Genomic DNA, 25,000 nt, shown 5'->3' on the forward strand with positions numbered 1-25,000 from the left:
AGCTGCTGCTTGTACCTCTCCTGCTCGCGCTGCTGCTGCTGGGGAACCTGCTGCTGCCGGGGCTCCTCGGCCCGGACACGGCTCTCCTGCTGCAGGCGCAGGAACTCGCGCCGCAGCGTCCACTCCCCCGGAACGTTCACGATGGAGCTGAGACGCAGGACGGGGGGGGGGGGGGAGAGAGAGAGAGAGAGAGAGAGAGAGAGAGAGGGGTGAGGGGGGGGTTGTGTGGACATGAGAAGAGATGAATATAGACACACTGAAGTGTCTATGTTCATACTGGAGACACACACACACACACACACACACACAGAGGACACACAATGTGTGTGTGTGCCATATGGTGCTCTGTGTCCAGAGAGGGCAGCATAAGAGCAGGAGCATCTGTCTTCAAAGACAAGCCCCTGGTTGCATGCCCACACGCACACACACACGCATGCACACACACGCACGCACGCACGCGCACGCACGCGCACACACACACACACACATACAGGCACAGTACATTAGTGGTTACATAACCAGTCGGGGGACAATCACAGGACCATGGAGAGGTCATTTCTGATTGGCCGATGACAGAACATGGGATTGGAACACAGCTGCAGATCTGGTACAAGGGGGACTGAAGTGTGTGAGGAAGTTCGGGTGCATTTGATTGACCTCGCCTGGCTTACCATTTCAAATGATTTGATTGGTCTAAACCACATCTGTTAGGGAGGGCTGCTGACATCATACCTGGGTTCACCTTCCTCCTCGTTCAGCTCCTCTTCCTCATCCTCACTGCCACTGTACTCATACTCAGGACCCTCTGGACACAGAACACATAGAGATGTTAGATAGAGACAGAGAGAGGTGAGATAAGGAGATAGATAGATAGATAGATAGATAGATAGATAGATAGATAGACAGACAGACAGACAGACAGACAGACAGACAGACAGACAGACAGACAGACAGACAGACAGACAGACAGATAGATAGATAGATAGATAGATAGATAGATAGACAGACAGACAGACAGACAGACAGACAGACAGACAGACAGACAGATAGATAGATAGATAGATAGATAGATAGATAGATAGATAGATAGATAGATAGATAGATAGATAGATAGATAGATAGATAGATAGATAGAGGCACAGAGAGATGTTAGAGACAGGGATATGTTAGATAAGGAGAAGTTAGATAGAGACACAGGGAGAAGTTGAATACTGTAGGGAGATTTGAGAGACAGGGGGATGTTAGATTAGGAGAGGTTATATAGAGGGAGATGTTGTATAAGGAGAGGTTATATACAGGGAGATGTTGTATAAGGAGAGGTTATATACAGGTAGATGTTGTATAAGGAGAGGTTATATACAGGGAGATGTTAGACAGGGAGAGGTTATATACAGGGAGATGTTGTATAAGGAGAGGTTATATACAGGGAGATGTTGTATAAGGAGAGGTTATATACAGGGAGATGTTGTATAAGGAGAGGTTATATACAGGGAGATGTTAGATTAGGAGAGGTTATATACAGGGAGATGTTGTATAAGGAGAGGTTATATACAGGGAGATGTTGTATAAAGAGAGGTTATATACAGGGAGATGTTGTATAAGGAGAGGTTATATACAGGGGGATGTTGTATAAGGAGAGGTTATATACAGGGAGATGTTGTATAAGGAGAGGTTATATACAGGGAGATGTTGTATAAGGAGAGGTTATATACAGGGAGATGTTGTATAAGGAGAGGTTATATACAGGGAGATGTTGTATAAGGAGAGGTTATATACAGGGAGATGTTGTATAAGGAGAGGTTATATACAGGGAGATGTTGTATAAGGAGAGGTTATATACAGGGAGATGTTGGACAGGGAGAGGTTATATACAGGTAGATGTTGTATAAGGAGAGGTTATATACAGGGAGATGTTGTATAAGGAGAGGTTATATACAGGGAGATGTTGTATAAGGAGAGGTTATATACAGGGAGATGTTGTATAAGGAGAGGTTATATACAGGGAGATGTTGTATAAGGAGAGGTTATATACAGGGAGATGTTAGACAGGGAGAGGTTATATACAGGGAGATGTTAGACAGGGAGAGGTTATATACAGGTAGATGTTGTATAAGGAGAGGTTATATACAGGGAGATGTTAGACAGGGAGAGGTTATATACAGGGAGATGTTGTATAAAGAGAGGTTATATACAGGGAGATGTTGTATAAGGAGAGGTTATATACAGGGAGATGTTGTATAAGGAGAGGTTATATACAGGGAGATGTTAGACAGGGAGAGGTTATATACAGGGAGATGTTGTATAAGGAGAGGTTATATACAGGGAGATGTTGTATAAGGAGAGGTTATATACAGGGAGATGTTGTATAAGGAGAGGTTATATACAGGGAGATGTTGTATAAGGAGAGGTTATATACAGGGAGATGTTGTATAAGGAGAGGTTATATACAGGGAGATGTTGTATAAGGAGAGGTTATATACAGGGAGATGTTGTATAAGGAGAGGTTATATACAGGGAGATGTTGTATAAGGAGAGGTTATATACAGGGAGATGTTGTATAAGGAGAGGTTATATACAGGGAGATGTTGTATAAGGAGAGGTTATATACAGGGAGATGTTAGACAGGGAGAGGTTATATACAGGGAGATGTTGTATAAGGAGAGGTTATATACAGGGAGATGTTGTATAAGGAGAGGTTATATACAGGGAGATGTTAGACAGGGAGAGGTTATATACAGGGAGATGTTGTATAAGGAGAGGTTATATACAGGGAGATGTTGTATTAGGAGAGGTTATATACAGGGAGATGTTGTATAAGGAGAGGTTATATACAGGGAGATGTTAGACAGGGAGAGGTTATATACAGGGAGATGTTGTATAAGGAGAGGTTATATACAGGGAGATGTTGTATAAGGAGAGGTTATATACAGGGAGATGTTGTATAAGGAGAGGTTATATACAGGGAGATGTTGTATAAGGAGAGGTTATATACAGGGAGATGTTGTATAAGGAGAGGTTATATACAGGGAGATGTTGTATAAGGAGAGGTTATATACAGGGAGATGTTGTATAAGGAGAGGTTATATACAGGGAGATGTTGTATTAGGAGAGGTTATATACAGGGAGATGTTGTATAAGGAGAGGTTATATACAGGGAGATGTTGTATAAGGAGAGGTTATATACAGGGAGATGTTGTATAAGGAGAGGTTATATACAGGGAGATGTTGTATAAGGAGAGGTTATATACAGGGAGATGTTGTATAAGGAGAGGTTATATACAGGGAGATGTTGTATAAGGAGAGGTTATATACAGGGAGATGTTGTATAAGGAGAGGTTATATACAGGGAGATGTTGTATAAGGAGAGGTTATATACAGGGAGATGTTGTATAAGGAGAGGTTATATACAGGGAGATGTTAGACAGGGAGAGGTTATATACAGGGAGATGTTAGACAGGGAGAGGTTATATACAGGGAGATGTTGTATAAGGAGAGGTTATATACAGGGAGATGTTGTATAAGGAGAGGTTATATACAGGGAGATGTTGTATAAAGAGAGGTTATATACAGGGAGATGTTGTATAAGGAGAGGTTATATACAGGGAGATGTTGTATAAGGAGAGGTTATATACAGGGAGATGTTGTATAAGGAGAGGTTATATACAGGGAGATGTTGTATAAGGAGAGGTTATATACAGGGAGATGTTGTATAAGGAGAGGTTATATACAGGGAGATGTTGTATAAGGAGAGGTTATATACAGGGAGATGTTGTATAAGGAGAGGTTATATACAGGGAGATGTTAGACAGGGAGAGGTTATATACAGGGAGATGTTGTATAAGGAGAGGTTATATACAGGGAGATGTTGTATAAGGAGAGGTTATATACAGGGAGATGTTGTATAAGGAGAGGTTATATACAGGGAGATGTTAGACAGGGAGAGGTTATATACAGGGAGATGTTGTATAAGGAGAGGTTATATACAGGGAGATGTTGTATAAGGAGAGGTTATATACAGGGAGATGTTGTATAAGGAGAGGTTATATACAGGGAGATGTTGTATAAGGAGAGGTTATATACAGGGAGATGTTGTATAAGGAGAGGTTATATACAGGGAGATGTTGTATTAGGAGAGGTTATATACAGGGAGATGTTGTATAAGGAGAGGTTATATACAGGGAGATGTTGTATAAGGAGAGGTTATATACAGGGAGATGTTGTATAAGGAGAGGTTATATACAGGGAGATGTTGTATAAGGAGAGGTTATATACAGGGAGATGTTGTATAAGGAGAGGTTATATACAGGGAGATGTTGTATAAGGAGAGGTTATATACAGGGAGATGTTAGACAGGGAGAGGTTATATACAGGGAGATGTTGTATAAGGAGAGGTTATATACAGGGAGATGTTGTATAAGGAGAGGTTATATACAGGGAGATGTTAGACAGGGAGAGGTTATATACAGGGAGATGTTGTATAAGGAGAGGTTATATACAGGGAGATGTTGTATTAGGAGAGGTTATATACAGGGAGATGTTGTATAAGGAGAGGTTATATACAGGGAGATGTTGTATAAGGAGAGGTTATATACAGGGAGATGTTGTATAAGGAGAGGTTATATACAGGGAGATGTTGGACAGGGAGAGGTTATATACAGGTAGATGTTGTATAAGGAGAGGTTATATACAGGGAGATGTTGTATAAGGAGAGGTTATATACAGGGAGATGTTGTATAAGGAGAGGTTATATACAGGGAGATGTTAGACAGGGAGAGGTTATATACAGGGAGATGTTAGACAGGGAGAGGTTATATACAGGTAGATGTTGTATAAGGAGAGGTTATATACAGGGAGATGTTAGACAGGGAGAGGTTATATACAGGGAGATGTTGTATAAAGAGAGGTTATATACAGGGAGATGTTGTATAAGGAGAGGTTATATACAGGGAGATGTTGTATAAGGAGAGGTTATATACAGGGAGATGTTAGACAGGGAGAGGTTATATACAGGGAGATGTTGTATAAGGAGAGGTTATATACAGGGAGATGTTGTATAAGGAGAGGTTATATACAGGGAGATGTTGTATAAGGAGAGGTTATATACAGGGAGATGTTGTATAAGGAGAGGTTATATACAGGGAGATGTTGTATAAGGAGAGGTTATATACAGGGAGATGTTAGACAGGGAGAGGTTATATACAGGGAGATGTTGTATTAGGAGAGGTTATATACAGGGAGATGTTGTATAAGGAGAGGTTATATACAGGGAGATGTTGTATAAGGAGAGGTTATATACAGGGAGATGTTGTATAAGGAGAGGTTATATACAGGGAGATGTTGTATAAGGAGAGGTTATATACAGGGAGATGTTGTATAAGGAGAGGTTATATACAGGGAGATGTTGTATAAGGAGAGGTTATATACAGGGAGATGTTAGACAGGGAGAGGTTATATACAGGGAGATGTTGTATAAGGAGAGGTTATATACAGGGAGATGTTGTATAAGGAGAGGTTATATACAGGGAGATGTTAGACAGGGAGAGGTTATATACAGGGAGATGTTGTATAAGGAGAGGTTATATACAGGGAGATGTTGTATTAGGAGAGGTTATATACAGGGAGATGTTGTATAAGGAGAGGTTATATACAGGGAGATGTTGTATAAGGAGAGGTTATATACAGGGAGATGTTGTATAAGGAGAGGTTATATACAGGGAGATGTTGTATAAGGAGAGGTTATATACAGGGAGATGTTGTATAAGGAGAGGTTATATACAGGGAGATGTTGTATAAGGAGAGGTTATATACAGGGAGATGTTGTATAAGGAGAGGTTATATACAGGGAGATGTTGTATAAGGAGAGGTTATATACAGGGAGATGTTGTATAAGGAGAGGTTATATACAGGGAGATGTTGTATAAGGAGAGGTTATATACAGGGAGATGTTGTATAAGGAGAGGTTATATACAGGGAGATGTTGTATTAGGAGAGGTTATATACAGGGAGATGTTGTATAAGGAGAGGTTATATACAGGGAGATGTTGTATAAGGAGAGGTTATATACAGGGAGATGTTGTATAAGGAGAGGTTATATACAGGGAGATGTTGTATAAGGAGAGGTTATATACAGGGAGATGTTGTATAAGGAGAGGTTATATACAGGGAGATGTTGTATAAGGAGAGGTTATATACAGGGAGATGTTGTATAAGGAGAGGTTATATACAGGGAGATGTTAGACAGGGAGAGGTTATATACAGGGAGATGTTAGACAGGGAGAGGTTATATACAGGGAGATGTTGTATAAGGATAGGTTATATACAGGGAGATGTTGTATAAGGAGAGGTTATATACAGGGAGATGTTAGACAGGGAGAGGTTATATACAGGGAGATGTTGTATAAGGAGAGGTTATATACAGGGAGATGTTGTATAAGGAGAGGTTATATACAGGGAGATGTTAGACAGGGAGAGGTTATATACAGGGAGATGTTGTATAAGGAGAGGTTATATACAGGGAGATGTTGTATAAGGAGAGGTTATATACAGGGAGATGTTGGACAGGGAGGTTATATACAGGTAGATGTTGTATAAGGAGAGGTTATATACAGGGAGATGTTGTATAAGGAGAGGTTATATACAGGGAGATGTTAGACAGGGAGAGGTTATATACAGGGAGATGTTAGACAGGGAGAGGTTATATACAGGGAGATGTTAGACAGGGAGAGGTTATATACAGGGAGATGTTAGACAGGGAGAGGTTATATACAGGGAGATGTTGTATAAGGAGAGGTTATATACAGGGAGATGTTAGACAGGGAGAGGTTATATACAGGGAGATGTTGTATAAGGAGAGGTTATATACAGGGAGATGTTAGACAGGGAGAGGTTATATACAGGGAGATGTTAGACAGGGAGAGGTTATATACAGGGAGATGTCTCAACACCAGACCCATGAGAGTTCTTTTGCTGATAAATCATGAAGCTGCACTAGCTATGTTAGCTAGCTATGCTGCAGATCTCTCTATGGGTCTGGGACAATTCATGCAAAAATCTGTCTTTCAAATCCTGGCAATTCATTGTTATCGCCGGAATCCCGGCGACACCAATCAGTAATGACTTTCGCAATCAGGCGTTCTCACCCATAGATAATGCCCCGCCCATCTAACCTGGGCAAGCTTCTCTGATTTGCTGCTCCGACCTGTCACTCAAATTTTGACCCGTCAATACACCCTCAGAACACCAGCTTGGGTGGCGAAGTGGCACAGACTCTATTAGGTAGTATGCAGAGCGCAGCGATTCAATGTAATATTTGAGTCTGGAGAGAGACTAGATAGGGAGATATACAGGGAGATGTTAGATAGGGAGAGGTTAGATAGAGACCACATCTCACAATGGAGAACTTAAGAGTCCTCTCTCTTATTCCCTCTTCGGTAAGAAGAGCAGGTAAACTGTCCACCTGTAGTCCTCTCCCACCCTTAGGCATCCCATGCACACTCACGAGGTGATTCTCTCACCTCCTCACTTCGCTTTGGACAAAAGCATCAGCGAAATAACTATAATGTAATGTTAACTGAGTCACAGTAAAATGTCATCTGAAATAACTGTTCAGCACTGGGTAATACTCTGAGAGAGAGAGAGAGAGAGAGAGAATGAAGGCGTGTCTTTCCCTAGAGAGGGAGCATCTGTTTCTCATTCCCAGTCCCTCTCCTCTGGTCTCCGGAATCAGAAGTCTGCGTCTGAGAACCACCCTACACTCCTGGTTCTATGGGGTCACCTAGCTGTCTGTCTCTGTCTGTCTCTGCCTGTCTGTCTATCTGAGTGAATAGCTGCACCCCTGAATCTATAGCCCGGGCACAGAGTGATGATGTCATTATGTGGCGTTGCAGAGGAAGCCGGAGGTTGTGGGTGGTGCATTGTGGGAGGTGACTGAACCCTACCTCCACTGAGACACATTCCTCGTATATGAGACAAGCATGTGCTGTTAGCCCTGCCCTAAACCACACACGCACGTACACATGCACGCACACAGACACACACACACACACACACACACACACACACACGCACACACACACATAATAATACTATACTGGCGAACACACCCTGTTATTATAGACTAATGCTAGCCAGACAGTAGACCCTCCCTACTCAGCACTATGCCTGCTTCACTCACTCACTCACTCACTCACTCACTCACTCACTCACTCACTCACTCACTCACTCACTCACTCACTCACTCACTCACTCACTCACTCACTCACTCTCACTCACTCACTCACTCACTCACTCACTCACTCACTCACTCACTCACTCACTCACTCACTCACTCACTCACTCACTTTGACTCCTCCCCTAATGTCCCAGTCCTCTCTGACATCCCACTGTCCCAGTATCACATCACACTGTCCCAGTATCACATCACACTGTCCCAGTATCACATCACACTGTCCCAGTATCACATCACACTGTCCCAGTATCACATCACAGTGTCCAAGTATCACATCACACTGCCCCAGTATCACATCGCACTGCCCAAGTATGACATCACACTGTCCCAGTATCACATCACACTGTCCCAGTATCACATCACACTGTCCCAGTATCACATCACACTGTCCCTCATCACGCGACCCCAGAATGACCCCCTGACCTTTGTCGCCCTTCTTCTTGCGCGTGCGGTCCAGGTGGTCCTGCAGCAGGGTGCGGACCTGCCTCTCGCTGGCCATGTCCCTGATGAAGGAGTGGCGCAGCAGGGTCTCTGTGGAGGGACGCTGGAGGTGGTTCTTCACCAGGCAGCTGTCCACGAAGGACAGGAACCTCTTAGACCTGCCGGGGGAGGAGTGAGGGAGCCAGGGAGGTGGTAAGTTAGGAGCTGGGGTAACACCTGAACTTTAGCATGGCGAATGTTGCGCTGCTGTCCAGGGGCTGGGCTAGCATCTCTACTGATGCTGTGGTAGTAGTGTGGTACTGTCCAGGCTGGGCTAGCATCTCTACTGATCCTGTGGTAGTAGTGTGGTACTGTCCAGGCTGGGCTAGCATCTCTACTGATGCTGTGGTAGTAGTGTGGTACTATCCAGGCTGGGCTAGCATCTCTACTGATGCTGTGGTAGTAGTGTGGTACTGTCCAGGCTGGGCTAGCATCCCTACTGATGCTGTGGTAGTAGTGTGGTACTATCCAGGCTGGACTAGCATCTCTACTGATGCTGTGGTAGTAGTGTGGTACTGTCCAGGCTGGGCTAGCATCTCTACTGATGTTCTGCTACTGCAGGGCTAGCAAACATGAGAGAGGAAAATGTCCTCCTCCGTTTCTTCACTTCCTCTGCAAATTTCTAAATCACTCCCTCCACTTGCAATTGCAGTCAATGTCTGCAGGTGGTCTTGTCTGCTGACTTTAGAATGGCAGGGAGTCTGGAGGTTACCTACTGTAGAGGCAGGTTATCAGACTGGTTATCAGGTTATCAGACTGCTTATCAGGTTATCAGACTGGTTATCAGGTTATCAGACTGGTTATCAGGTTATCAGACTGGTTATCAGGTTATCAGACTGGTTATCAGGTTATCAGACTGGTTATCAGGTTATCAGACTGCTTATCAGGTTATCAGACTAGTTATCAGGTTATCAGACTGGTTATCAGGTTATCAGACTGGTTATCAGGTTATCAGACTGCTTATCAGGTTATCAGACTAGTTATCAGGTTATCAGACTGCTTATCAGGTTATCAGACTGGTTATCAGGTTATCAGACTGGTTATCAGGTTATCAGACTGGTTATCAGGTTATCAGACTGCTTATCAGGTTATCAATCGTAGCTCTTCTCACACTGTCTAGTACCAGAAAGGATGCTGATGATCGCCAGTGTGCGTTCAGACAGAACCACTGTGTGTGTCTGTGTGTGTGTTCAGCCAGAAACACTGTGTGTGTGTGTGTGTGTGTGTGTGTGTGTGTGTGTGTGTGTGCGTGCGTGTGGCTTGGTCAAGGTGGTGTGTCACAGAGCTTTCTGCTTTCTTACCATTTCTTCGACTTGAGTTTCGGGGCTGGGTTCCGTGGAATGAGGAACAGCGCTCTCATGGGATGCATGTCACACAGCGCTGGGGAGAACACACACACACACACACACACACACACACACACACACACACACACACACACACACACACACACACACACACACACACACACACACACACACACACACAGTCTCAGACAAGAGTTTTCTGTCTTCATCTTGTGTCCAATCTCTCACCCCTGGAACCCCTGACTGACCTTCACTGTTTAAGAAGAATGAAGAACTCTAAACTGCAGATACTATTAAAAGAGCCCATCTACTCTCAGTCAAGTATATTATCTATGGCAACAATTCCTGCAAGTTGAGGATAGAAATACTGTATGTGTGTGCGTGAGTGTGTGTGTGTGTGTGTGTGTGTGTGTGTGTGTGTGTGTGTGTGTGTGTGTGTGTGAGTGTGTGTGTGTCTGTGTGTATGTGTGTGTGTGTGCGCGCGTGCCTAACTTACGTGGTGCTCCTTCAGCCATCTCCAGAGCTGTGATTCCCAGAGACCACAGGTCACTCTGGAGAGGGCAGATACAGATAGTCAGACAGTCTATATTTGTCTACATACAAATAGACTGATGTGCAGTCTGTCAGACTGGTCTCTTATACAGATAGATACAGTAGACTGATATCCAGTTTCTGACCCGGTAGTCATAGGTGGAGTCGGGGTTCTCGTCACAGGCGATGACCTCCGGGGCCATCCAATAGGGCGTCCCGATGAAGGTGTTCCTCCGCCCCACAGTCCTGTCCAGCTGGGCACTCACGCCAAAGTCCACTGGAGCAAGACAGAGAGACAACGAGAGGGTGAGGAGAGACACACCTCAGAGAGAGAGAGAGAGAGAGGAAGAGAGGGTGAGGAGGAAACACCCTCAGAGAGGGTGAGAGAGAGAGAGAGAGAGAGAGAGAGACAGAGAGAGAGAGAGAGAGAGAGGGCAGGAGAGAGGGGGTGTAGGAGGGACATGTCCTCAGAGAGAGAGAGAGAGAGAGAGAGACAGAGAGAGAGAGCGAGAGAGGAAGAGAGGGTGAGGAGGAAACACCCTCAGAGAGGATGAGAGAGAGAGAGAGAGAGAGAGAGAGAGAGAGAGAGAGAAAGAGAGAGAGGGCAGGAGAGAGGGGGTGTAGGAGGGACATGTCCTCAGAGAGAGAGAGAGAGAGAGAGACAGAGAGAAAGAGAGAGAGAGAGAGAGAGAGAGACAGAGAGAAAGAGAGAGAGAAGCTGCAGTAAAGGCTCTGAGTGATATGGTTAGGAGGGAAACCAGGCAGTCTGTTATGAGGGCTAGGGGGCTTTAGAGCTCAAGGATCTGCCTCTTTATCTACCAATCACTATAGCTGTCTTTCCACTGTCGGGCCGAACAGTTCTGAGCATGCAGGGTAACGGTTCCGACAGTCTTGTCTAACGGTTGGGTCCAGAACGCTTATGAGCCGTTCCTAGCACGATTCCCAAGGCACGGTTAGACAACCGTACTCAGTGAAGCAGAACCGTTCCAGTAGGTAGGCTTAATAACATAGGTATTCACTGATTGGTTGCACTTCATGTCAGTCTCTTGTCTCTAGTCTACCCTAGCGAGCAAAAAAAAAAGAAGAAGTTATACGAGCCTAGGCTCTCCGACTTGGCTCAGCCGCACCAGTGGGGCTAGAAAAACGTGAGCTGGTAGTTGTATGCCTACAGAACATCTCTGGCTCATTTCTAGTCTCTTGGCTGGCTAGCCATCATTGGATTCCTCTCAGCTTATAGCTAACTAATGGTTAACGTTAGCCAGGTTTTAGCCGTAGTTGTAGCTGTAACGTTAGTTGCTTATTCTACAACTGTATTGTAGGGGAAACACTGCTGCTAGCCTGTGTAATATAACGTTACTGTAGCCTACCTGAACTTGTTTCAATCACAAGAACGCACAATCAACAGGTTTACTTTTTGTAGTTAGCGTGAAACTTTAGTTGTTACCTACTTTGATTATCTTTCTTCTCTGTCTGCTTCTTTCAACACCATCACGCCAGGTACGGTTTGTGCGCTCATGTAGGCGCATAAAAAGAAAAACCAGAAATAGTCCAAAATAAACCAAATCCTCCTCCATACTCTTAGCGGCCCGACAGTGGAAAGACAGGTGGTAACGGTTCTCACGAGTCCGGGACAGAACAGAGCCGAACAACACTGCCTAGTTACCGTTCGTCCCGACAGTGGAATGACGGCTATATCACACCCCTGAGCCATGATTTCCCTCCTGAGCCACCTTAATCTCTAGTGGTCCCCTGGTCTCATCTAGTTTGACCTCTGACCCCTGGTCTCATCTAGTTTGACCTCTGACCCCTGGTCTTACCTAGTTTGACCCCTGACCCATGGTCTCATCTAGTTGTACCCCTGACCCCCAGTCTCATCTAGTTTGACCTCTGACCCCTGGTCTCATCTAGTTTGATCCCTGACCCCCAGTCTCATCTAGTTTGACCCCTGACCCATGATCTCATCTAGTTTGACCCCTGACCCCCAGTCTCATCTAGTTTGATCCCTGACCCCTGGTCTCATCTAGTTTGACCTCTGACCCCTGGTCTTACCTAGTTTGACCCCTGACCCCCAGTCTCATCTAGTTTGATCCCTGACCCCTGGTCTCATCTAGTTTGACCTCTGACCCCTGGTCTTACCTAGTTTGACCTCAGCGTTCTCTGTCAGCAGCACATTCTGTCCTTTGATATCTCTGTGGATCACATGGTGGGAGTGGAGGTGGGACAGGCCCTGGAGACGAACACAAACACACACACACGCATGCACGCACACATGCACGGACACACATACATACAAACAAACAAATAAACAAACAAACATCAGAATACAAACTAACATGTGGAGGCCTACCAAAGGCACACTGGAGAGAGAGAGAGAGAGAGAGAGAGAGAGAGAGAGAGAGAGAGAGAGAGAGAGAGTGTGTGTTACTCTCTCTCACTACTTCAAAGTAGCAAAAATAAACACAGGAAGTGAGTGTTATTTAGCACAATGACTTCACCAGGTTACAGTGGTGTGAGGCCTGCGGGTTGCTGTACCTCTCTGAGACTGTCCCTAGCAGTCCCCAGAGTAAACCCCACAGGAAACAACATGGCTGACCTGCTGATCTCTATCTCTGTGTGTGCGCATGTGTGTGTGTGTGTGAATGTGTGTGACTGAGACCCTCAAGTGACTTCTCTGTTGTAAACCACTTTGGGCTGCACTTATTTGTATGACAGGTGCTATTCAAATAAAGATTATTATTATTATTATTGTTATTAATATTTTTTTAAATCATTATCAAGTAAGAACCATCCGCTCCCAGAGGACTTGGGTGTGTTACTGTACTTATAAATAATATTTATCTATCAATTACTATGTTGAGTGTACTGCTCCTTCAGCAGGTCAGACTCACTCTCAGGACCTCTCTGGAGATGTAGGCTATCCAGTCCTCCTTCAGGCTGTTACCCTTGGTCTTCTTCACCAGGTCAGTCACCGAACCAGCCCCACAGTACTCCATCACCAGCTACACACACACGCGCGCGTGCCCGAAAAAACACAAACATGTATAAGCACACACACGCACGGACACGCACACACGGAGGAAATGGCTCAGATCTCAGACAGAGTCCAGCACACTCTGACACTATGCAGGACAACACAGCTCTCGTCCCCTGGGGGACCTGCGGCAGGCTGGGGGAAGTACACTCTCAGACCACTGTGCTACAGGCTGGGGGAAGTACACTCTCAGACCACTGTGCTACAGGCTGGGGGAAGTACACTCTCAGACCACTGTGCTACAGGCTGGGGGAAGTACACTCTCAGACCACTGTGCTACAGGCTGGGGGAAGTACACTCTCAGACCACCGTGCTACAGGCTGGGGGAAGTACACTCTCAGACCACTGTGCTACAGGCTGGGGGAAGTACACTCTCAGACCACTGTGCTACAGGCTGGGGGAAGTACACTCTCAGACCACCGTGCTACAGGCTGGGGGAAGTACACTCTCAGACATGCAGCCTGATGAAAGCTCTGTAGTGGTGGGTGGGTGGGTGGGTGGTTGATTAGTTAGTTAGTTAGGTATGTAGGTAGATAGGTAGGGAGGTATTTAGTTAGGTAGGTAGGTAGGTATTTAGTTAGTTAGGTAGGTAGATAGGTAGGTAGGTATTTAGTTAGGTAGGTAGGTGGGTAGGTAGGTAGGTATTTAGTTAGGTAGGTAGGTATTTAGTTAGGTAGGTAGGTATTTAGTTAGGTAGGTAGATAGGCAGGTAGGTGGGTAGGTAGGTAGGTATTTAGTTAGGTAGGTAGGCAGGTACTGTAGGTAGTTATGTACTGTAGGTAGGTAGGTATGTAGGTAGGTAGGTATGTAGAGAGGTAGGTAGGTAGGTAGGTAGGTAGGTAGGTAGGTAGTTAGGTAGGTAGGTAGGTAGGTAAGTAGGTACTGTAGGTAGGTAGGTATGTAGGTAGGTAGTTATGTACTGTAGGTAGGTACTGTAGGTAGGTAGGTACTGTAGGTAGGTATGTAGGTAGGTAGGTATGTAGAGAGGTAGGTAGGTATGTAGGTAGGTAGGTAGGTAGGTAGGTATGTAGGTGGGTAGGTAGGTAGGGAGCTATATACTGTAGTAGGAAGGATTAGCTAGTTAAGTATCTAGGATTGATAGCAGACTAGAGAGTGTTAACAGACCCAGAGCTGGTGGTCCTGGCCTGCAGGACTCTTCTTGATGAAGGCTCCGTAGTAGGTAGCGATGTTCCTGTGATGGGAGTAGCTCTTCAACATGTTTATCTCCAGCTTGATCTCCTCCTCCTCCTCCTGACAGACAGACACACACACCGCAAAAGCAAGAGTTAAAGGGACAGTCCACTCTAAATATCATATTTTTGTCATGGAGAGGTCATGGGTTCATGGGTTCTCAGAGGGTTACGAATCCATGGATGATATGACAGGATGAGCCTTGTTGTTTAGTTGAAGTGGCTTTATCTGGTACATTTCTATTCCATGTATATGATGTCCAGGCCAAACTGTCTAAGTGGGATCTAAACTACAAGGAGAATATCTTACTAAAGATCACTCCTGACATTCTACAGATCTCTCAGTTGTGAGATAATCCCCCACAGAGCCTCACTCGGCCCTGTGAAGCAGCAGGCCAGATTAGGACGACTGTGGAACGGCTTGCCGGAGGGTGGCAGAGATTGCATATATCTTTAAAAGAAAACTTTAAAACACTCCTTTTTAGCCTGGCTTTTATCTAGTGTGTTTATTTCAACTTGCACTTTTACTGTTATTTCTTATTTTACTAGAAATTTATTTTAGTATTATTTTATTCATTCATTTTCATGTTATAAAAAAAAACAAAAAACAAAACACAATTATTTCTACTTTTTATTTTCAGCACTTGGAGTTGCATTGATGTATGACTTGTGCTATATAAATAAAGTTTGACAGATTGATTGACTGACTGATTGATTGATTGATTATAACCTAACGAACAACACAACCCCGGTCTGTAAATCCTGCCTCGCTATGTACAGCAGGCTTCACAGCAAAGCAGCATGCTAAACTAGTCTGGCAGATGTATGTGTGTGTGTGTCTATGTGTGTCTACTTTCGCATGTTGAGATGTAATGTTAGCCCTGCTGGATCCACGGGACAGCTAACACAGATGTCAATCAGCTCACAGCTGTGATGTCATCGCTGGCACTGTCACCAGCAATCACATCCCAGGTCTCAGGGGGCCATCTTGTGTTGTGGGTTTACATTGGCTGGAGTAGTAAGGATGTTTTCTGATTGGTTTATTCCTGTCCTCTCGGTCAGGCTGCCGAGTCTCATGTTGGGTATAGCGCAGTGCGTTGGCGTGACAACAGAAACAGACAGCTTCACTGTGGAGAATCAGGGGGCCTACATGGGTTTGTTTGTGTACCTTTATGCGTGTGGGGGTGTGTGTGTGTGTGTGTGTGTGTGTGTGAGTGTGTGAGTGCCTGTGTATGGGTGTGTGTTTGTAGCTGCTTGGAGGAGCATGACACATGGACGTGTTTCCAGTCCGAGGACTGTGCAGTTAAGGCAGGGTAACAAGACACGGGCCCAACTGCCAGGAAACCACAACATCCCTCCCACTGTCTGCCTCTGTCTCCTCTCTGCCCCTGTTTCAGACTCCTTTCTCTCTCCTCTCTGCCCCTGTTTCAGACTCCTTTCTCTCTCCTCTCTGCCCCTGTTTCAGACTCCTTTCTCTCTCCTCTCTGCCCCTGTTTCAGACTCCTTTCTCTCTCCTCTCTGCCCCTGTTTCAGACTCCTTTCTCTCTCCTCTCTGCCCCTGTTTCAGACTCCTCTCTGTCTCCTCCCTGCCTCTATGTCTCTGTCTCCTCCTCTCTCCCTCTGTCTGTCTGTCTCCTCCACTCTCCGTCTGTCTCTTTCTGTCTCCTCTCTCCCTCTGTCTGTCTCCTCCTGTCCTCCTCTGTGTCTGTCTGTCTCCTCCTCTCTCCCTCTACAGTATGTCTGTCTGTCTCCTCCTCTCTCCTTCGGTCTCCACCTCTGCTTCTGCCTCTGTCTTTATCTCTGCCCAGCGTCTGTCTGTGTGTCTGTGTGTCTGTGTGTCTGTCTGTCTGTCTGTGTGTCTGTCTGTCTGTCTGTCTGTCTGTCTGTCTGTCTGTCTGTCTGTCTGTCTGTCTGTCTGTGTGTCTGTGTGTCTGTCTGTCTGTCTGTGTGTCTGTCTGTCTGTGTGTCTGTGTGTCTGTCTGTCTGTCTGTCTGTGTGTCTGTGTGTCTGTGTGTCTGTCTGTCTGTCTGTCTGTCTGTCTGTCTGTCTGTCTGTCTGTCTGTGTGTCTGTGTGTCTGTCTGTCTGTGTGTCTGTGTGTCTGTGTGTCTGTCTGTCTGTGTGTCTGTCTGTCTGTCTGGAGATACACACTAATGTGCTGTGATTCAATCAACGCTGCGGAGGAGGAGAGACCAAGACGAGGAGAAGGAGCTGAGGGAGGAGGAGAGCAAGGAAGAATAGTAGGAGGAGGAGAGATAGAGAGGAAGAGGAGGAGAAAGAGGAGAAGAGAGTAGAGGAGGAGGAGGATGAAGAGAGGGGGAGGTGGAGGAGGGGGAGGAGGATGAGAGGAGGAGGAGGAGGAGGAGGAAGAGAGGGGGAGGAGGGGGAGGAGGATGAGAGGAGGAGGAGGAAGAGGAGGAAGAGAGGGGGAGGAGGGGGAGGAGGATGAGAGGAGGAGGAGGAGGAGGAGGAGGAAGCCTCGTCCCCTGGCTGAGGTCAGTCACCCTGACAGGAAGTCTCTTGCTATTATCTCCCTGGGCATATAGACAATACTCCACACACAGGAAGAGGGGAAAGGTTGTGTGTGTGTGTGTGTGTGTGAGGACAGAGATGGTAGACAATGGCTGGGGGAGACACCAGTGTTACCAGATGTGGTCTCTAGTCTCTCTCCTGTCTCCATATCTTTTCAACACCTCCCGCTACAGCCAGCCCTGCTGTGGGTTCTCTTTCACTTCCTCTCTGGCCCCAACACACACACACACACACACACACACACACACACACACACACACACACACACACACACACACACACACACACACACACACACACACACACACACACACACACACACACACACACACACACACACACACTTCCTCTCTGGCCTCTCCTCCTAATAAAACTAATTTAGATCGAAACAAAGATATACCTAAGCTTAAAAGCCATTCAGTGCTCTCAGACTATAAAATAACTATAATACCGTCTGGCTCTACAGGTAATTTCTAATAAAAAACGCTCTCGGATGATAAAGATTTTTATTGGAGATGTAAGGACTGCTACTATTCACATCAGCTCTGTGTCACTGTCTATTGAAAAGAGGAGTGATAGGTTAATATTGCAGTAAAACTTATATATGAAAGAACTTGTCCCTCAAAGGGAGACAGTGAGAGCTTGAGGGGGAGAAGAACAGAAAGACAGAGATGGGGGGAGGGGGGTCTCCCTGAGCTCCTAACAGTCTCATCCTCCAGTATTAGAGTATTACAGCCTGGAGCGCTATTTTAATTAAATCATGTCCTCTGTGTAGCCGGTGATTCAAGCCTGCAGTCCCAGAAGAACACTGCTTCCTCTCCTACAGCATGCTGAGGGGAGGGGGGACTAGAGGAGAAGAGAAGAGGAGCAGAGGAGGGAGGAGAGGCAGGAGGGGAGAGGAGAGGAGCAACACCCCAGCATGCCCCAGCACCTCCTCCTGGCTGCAGCGTCACTACCCTGGGGAACCTAGTGATGGAACCCGCCTGCAGAACACACGGAGGCTGGGGCATCCCCCTGCTGACTGAGATAATAACCTCTGGTGTTCTGCGTTAGCCTAGATGCATTAGCATACCATGCTGTAATACTGTAGAGTTTATCTTCATTAGCATATACTGTAACACAATAGTTAACATAGCCGGATTAGCATTCCCTATGACGTCTCAGCACTTACCTCAGTAACGTCCATGACCTTGATGGCTGCCAGCTGTCCCGTCTTCACATGGCGGCCCTGGCAGGACACAGAGACAGGGAGCGTTACCATGGGGACAGACAGACAGGCAGACAACATTTTTAGTTAGTTGTCAGATCCAGTTGTTCCTGACTAGAAACAATATTATTATAAAAATAACTTTCAGTCTGGTTTTAGACCTGGTCACAGTACAGCATCAGCTGCAACTCTTGTTTTAAATTATATTCTCTGTGCTCTAGACAGTGGACAGCACTGTGCTGCTCTGTTCATTGACCTGTCCAAAGCCTTTGATACAGTTTGACCATTCAATTTTAATAGACAAATTTAAACTAGCCTCTGTTGGCCTAGATGAGAATGCTTGCCAGAGGTTCACAAATTATCTCACAAATATAGCCCAATGTATTGTGGCTGACTCTTTTCAATCTACTTTTATGGAGATCTCCAAGGGTGTTCCACAAGGTTCAATTCTAGGTCCTTTACTTTTCACCTTTTTCCCATTGCCTCTTCTACAAATGGTTGTAAGGTGCACTTTTATGCTGATGACAGTCATTTATTCATCTGCTCCTACTTTGAGAGGAGCATTATCTATACTGCGGAAAATTTTGGACTCGATCCTGTGCTCAATCCTAGAGCTAAAACTTGTTTTGAATATATAGCAAAAATGAAATACATGCAATTCTCTAGAGCTCACTCTTCGAAGGTAAATTACTTTAATATTTGCTCTTTGGATGGCTTGAGAGAGTACCCTCTTAGCCGACCCTACCTTCCAAGTATCTTGGGATTATTATTGATGAAAAGTTGTCCTTCAAGATGCATGTTAATGAGCTATGTAAAAAGCTAAGGGTGAAACCTGGGTTCTTTTATAGAAATAGAAATGTTTTTCCTGTGATGACAGGAAGCTTTTAGTACAGTTGACTTTCTTGTCAGAAATAGACTACGGCGACATTATATACAGTATATGCGTTCTGCATCTACCACCCTGAAACAGCTTGGCACTGCCTACCATTCAGCACTTCCTATTATCTCTGGGGATCATTTTAGAACGCCACATTGTAATCTTTGGATTGGATGACTGGTTACTGCTGGAGATTTGTCGAGCCAGAACTGAACTAGGAAAAAATGATTTTAGTCATTTTGCCCCTAGAGCTTGGAATGAGCTCCACAAAACTTTAAAATTGGATGTTTTAGTCCTCAAGGGCAGTTTTAAAAATATTATAAAAGATACAGAGGCCAAATTCTGCATACGTTTTTAAATTCATAGTATATCAGATATTCAGTCGAGATCACTTTTGTAAAATTTGAAAATGTATATACAAGCGGCATAATACATGCATATGAATTTTTGGCGGTGTGCTCTGTCCGGGGGGCCCCCTGCCTTCCACCGGCGTGGAGCGCGTTAGCAGGGGGAGGCAATCTAGGTGTTCCCCCCCTCTGGGCCAAGCCCTTGTCCCAGAGAGCCAGGAAGGGGGAACGGCATCTAGCCCCCTGCCTCAATGACGATCAGAGTGGGCCGCGATCGGGAAGACGCTCGGAGGTAACTCAGCCCACTAAGACCGTCAAAGAGTGCCACAGGAGGACTGCTGTACATTATAGTCCCTGGTCCCCACGGGCCGACGCTTCGTGGGTTCCGCGGGAGATACAGCCAGCCTAGTGTCTCTGCGTCCATGGCGCCCGCCACGGAAAGCCACAGAGACCAGCTAGCGGCTACTCTGGCATCCACCGGCCGACGCAGGTGGAATACCTGCAAACTACCCCGGACAGAGAGCAACGATGACACAGACGACATCGACATACGCAGGAGGAGCAGGGGAGGAGGTGGGGCGAGCATGCAATGCACAACCAGCAGTAAAGGCAAGCGCGAACAATGACATGTTTTGACAGCTTAAATACATGCGCTCTAGTGAGCTGACCAATGCTATGACAGCTACAGTCAGCTGGTGCTGCGTCATGCGTGACTGATTAACCTCTGCTGACCCCCCCGGCCGTGACGTACGTGCCTCGGCTGAATTTGCGTCGGAGACTTCATTCTTTATCAGTTTTAATGTGTAACTGTATGATGTTCCTGTATTTATTTTGGATTGATATATGCTGGTTTATACTGTATGTCTTATTGTAAACAGGGCACCATGGTTTCAATGGGCTCCCCTGATAAAATAAAGATATAAAAAAATAAAAATAAAAGATAAACAGAGACAGACAGGCAGACAGACAGAGACAGAAATGTAGTGTAACTGAGGTGAATTGCTTAAATGTACACCTCATTATACCACCCACCCAGACAGATTGCTGGTTTTCGGGGGAGTAGGTTTCCTAAAGCAGTGTTTATGGGAGGTGCGTGTTTTTGTAAGTCCCAGTAAGTGAGGACCACGATTGAGCCCAGCGTGGGCCAAGTGAGGGTGGAAGCAAGACAAGCGACGCACCTGTTAGAGTAAAGCATGTTGCACTAGCATCAGTTATACTAGAACAGCAGGTGAGGCGGAGGACACCCAGACAGACAGACAGGGTCAGAGACATGGCAGGGTGACCATGGGGGAGACGGGAGAGACGGGTGAGGATGAGGGCAGGCACACGGCCATGATGAGCACCAGCAGGCAGGTCTAGGGGTGAGGGCCAGATTTGACAGGCGTAGTCGGGAGAGGGTTGCGGCCAGGTATGGATTCAGAACAGCTGCCACCACTCACAGCTGAGAACGTCAAGGAGCCTTCGAGCCATACGCCAGAGAGCTCTACCTTCCTGAATTCAACAACTTTGAGACAACTTTGAGGCCTAAGGCTTAACATGATTATGCAGTGATGATCCTCTGGACATAATGGTCACAGACATGAGGAGAAAGGCAGGAGAGAGAGAGAGAGAGAGAGAGAGAGAGAGAGAGCAGCGAGCGAGGGAGAGAGAGAGACTGAGAGTGACGGTGGACGGACTCTGAGACCTGGTCTGACACTCTGGAGAGGAGAGCTGAGAGAGAGAGAGAGAGAGAGAGAGAGAGAGAGAGAGAGAGAGAGAGAGAGAAAGAGGGGAGGGGGTAGAGAGAGAGAGGGGGGGGGCAGAGAGAGAGGGAGGGAGAGAGAGAGAAGATGGGAAAATAAAAAGTAAAGAGAGAGAGGGACAGAGACAGAGAAATGGAGAAAGAGGGACAGGCAGAGGGGTGAGACAGGGGAGATAAAGGGGGGGGGAGAGAGAAGGAGAAGAGTGACTTCTGACTGTAGCTGGGGGCTAGCTTCATTAAAACAGAGACGGGGCGCTAGGAGAGTGGAGAGAGGGAGGAAGAAAGAGGGCAGGGAGGGAAGGATAGATGGGAAATTAGGGAGATAGGGAGAGCTAAAGAGGGGGAATGGGGAGAGAGAGAGAAAGAGAGAGAGAGAGAGAGAGAGAGAGAGAGAGAGAGAGAGAGAGAGAGAGAGAGAGAGAGAAGCTGCAGTAAAGGCTCTGATCCACCAATCATGTTGGAGGTGAGAGAGAAAGTGGAGGAGCCGGAGGAGGCAGGGGGGATGAGCACCAGACGAGACGTCCGTGTGTGAGAGAGAGAGTGTGTGTGTGTGTGTTACCCTGTTCTCCTGTTCAGGTCCCAGTGTTACTTTACCTCAGACTCAGACTCACTTCACAGGATGCTAACCCACAGGCTCACCCTCACCAGAGGGATCTATACTGTTCCTGGTTTTTATTTCTAAAAGAGGCAGTGATTGGGTGGAAACAGCCTGGACTAGACTGTGGCGTCTGCTGCAACATCTCCACAGAAACTCCGGCCTTCCCATCCTGAGAAACATTGCTGCAATAAATATCAATTTGCGCAAGACAATGAAAAACAATTCCCAAACATGAAATGTGTTTCGAAACGCGTGAGTCAATATTCTATTTCCAAATCCGGAGGAGAGAGCAGCAGATGGGCGATCGGATGGAACACTCACATAATCAATACACACACACACACACACACGCGGAGACATACACACACCACACACACACCCCACACGCAAACACACACACACACACAGACACACACACCACATACACCTGCATGCACACACCACACATGTGAACACACACAGCCTTCTTGAGTACTTCTTTCTAATTCTTTCTCTCTCTCTCTTTTTGTTCTCAGTTTCTTCCCCCACCTCCCCCCACCCCCCCCCCCCCCCCCCTCCCAGTCTAGTCTCAGTCCACTAGGCCCAGTCCAGATTGATGTGATCCAGGGTCCAGGCTGACTGCTATCAGGTACATAGATTCATCTCCCTGACTACTGCCATACATCATGGTGAGGCCAGGCTAGAAATGTACATATTCAGGGAGTATCTGACCCTAATCCAAGAATAACTGAATACAGGGAGGAGAGAGAGATAGAGAAGGGGGGGGGGCAGCTGCCCTGACCTTCTGTTCTTCTCTGACAGGATGTGACATCACAGATGTGTGGCGCTCAGTGCTCAGTGGGATCTCTAGTGTCTGAGGGAGAGAGAAAGAGAGAGGAACAGATAGAGCAGTACTATGTATTTTCCTGGGAAGCCAGAATGAGAGAGAGAGAGAGAGAGAGAGAGAGAGAGAGAGAGAGAGAGAGAGCAGTACTATGGTATATATTTCCCAGGGAAGCCAGGATGGGCTGCAGCATCTGTGTTTCCTTTGCCTGACTGAACTAAACTACACTAGTGTTGTTCTTTCTCCTGACGGTGCCACTCTGGATCATTCTCTCTCCAACCACTGTGTGTGTGTGTGTGTGCGTGTGTGTGTGGTGTGTGTGTGTGTGAGAGAGAGAGAGAGAGAGAGAGAGAGAGAGAGAGAGAGAGAGAGAGAATCTACAGTATATCTCCTGCACAATGCCCTTCTTCTCTATATCCATAAGGATAGGACTGGTCCACTACAGCCATTACTTCTCTTACCTTAGCTCTCTGATGTGTTTTGTTTGAGCCAGACAGGAAGGAGAGGAGACAGGAGGACAGGAGGAGGAGGAAGGAGACAGGGAGGAGGGGAGGAGATGAGGCTGGGGGAGAGGAGGAGAAGAAGCAGGGGATTATGGTTCTTTCGTTTCTCTGTTCATCTTAAAACGGTTTCATATCAGAGACCTAGCAGCTCTTCAGATCTTAAAACACATCACTTTAAACCTGGAAAAAAAAAAAACAGGAGAAACCTTGACGCCTGTGTGTGTGTACAGTAACAGTAACAGTATGTGTGTGTGTGTGTGTGCGTGTGTGTGCGCGTGTATGTGTGTGTGCGTGTGTGTGTGCGTGTGTATGTGTGTGTGTGCGTGTGCGTGTGTATGTGTGTGTGTGCGTGTGCGTGTGTGTGGGCAGAGCTGTATAGAACCCACATTGAAGCGACCTGTAACAGAGTGATCCATTGATTGATTCCTGAGGAGGCGTTTTAAAACGTGGACATGCCTGCCTAGCGGAGGCTGGGCCAGCTCTGCTGTGATCACACTCAATCACTATGGTCTGGAGCTACTAGCCACACTACAGCAGCTAGCCACACGAACACACACACACACACACAGACACACACACACAGACACACACACACACACACACACACACACACACACAGACACACACACACACACACACAGACACACACACACACACACACACACACAGACACACACACACACACACACACACACACACACACAGATAATCTAATCTAATCTGACTTAATCTCAGTGGTCCAGTCTAGTGTAATCCGTCTTCATGGCCTCCAAGTGATGGAGCTGGGAGGAGAAGATCTGCTCTGTTGCTCCACGGACTTCCTGCTTTCATGTCTGTCAGCTGATACAATGTGGTGGAGTGTGTGTGTGTGTGTGTGTGTGTGTGTAAGGAGGGCGTCACACTGGGGCATAGGCAATATGAGGAAATACCCTTGTCAGGAATATCCTCAACAGATTTGCACAAGCGCGCACACGCACACGCACACGCTCACACTCACACTCACACACACACACACACACACACACACACACGCACACACACACGCACACACACACACACACGCACACACACACACACACACACACACTCCTGCCGTGGTCCAGGGGTTATCTCCCACCACCGCAGTAGCTAGCTGATGGGGGATGGGGGGCGTGTTCAGAAAGACGTTTCCTCTGAGAGGGTCACTGGACCGCCTGCTAACACTGACCCCCTACACACACACACACACACACACACACACACACACACACACACACACACACACACACACACTCTCACTCTCTCACACACACATACACACACACACTCTCACACACCCCCACACACACACACACACACACTCTCACACACACACACACTCTCTCTCTCTCACACACACATACACACACACACCCACACACACACACACACACACACACACACACAAGACAGACATGGATACACACACAAACACATACACACACATACAGTAGGACACTCATACAGTGGTATGAAACTTCAGGGAAGCTCCTGCCCAGTCTTGCATTGCTCATCTAGAATCATCAAATGGTGTGTGTGTGTGTGTGTGTGTGTGTCGTTTCTTCAACTTTGGCCTGACCCAATTTTTCT

At 46.4% G+C, this 25,000-nt stretch overlaps 1 protein-coding gene across 1 annotated transcript in view; it reads right to left on the reverse strand.

Annotated features, from left to right (window-relative positions):
• Nucleotides 1–25,000, reverse strand: part of LOC311317308 (mitogen-activated protein kinase kinase kinase kinase 4) — a gene marked incomplete at both ends in the record, with an annotated part of 68,634 nt that overhangs the window by 34,372 nt on the left and 9,262 nt on the right. Inside the window, 10 exons of the mRNA XM_084448391.1 lie at nt 1–147; nt 733–805; nt 8,651–8,826; nt 10,009–10,087; nt 10,511–10,565; nt 10,692–10,822; nt 12,682–12,772; nt 13,434–13,544; nt 14,702–14,827; nt 18,468–18,524. The exon at nt 1–147 is cut by the window's left edge and continues 61 nt beyond it. Coding sequence (XP_084304517.1) covers nt 1–147; nt 733–805; nt 8,651–8,826; nt 10,009–10,087; nt 10,511–10,565; nt 10,692–10,822; nt 12,682–12,772; nt 13,434–13,544; nt 14,702–14,827; nt 18,468–18,524 — 1,046 coding nt within the window. The remainder of the gene's footprint in view (nt 148–732; nt 806–8,650; nt 8,827–10,008; nt 10,088–10,510; nt 10,566–10,691; nt 10,823–12,681; nt 12,773–13,433; nt 13,545–14,701; nt 14,828–18,467; nt 18,525–25,000) is intronic.

Source organism: Borostomias antarcticus, assembly GCF_949987555.1.
Source record: "Borostomias antarcticus genome assembly, chromosome: 14".
Classification (NCBI taxonomy): domain Eukaryota; kingdom Metazoa; phylum Chordata; class Actinopteri; order Stomiiformes; family Stomiidae; genus Borostomias; species Borostomias antarcticus.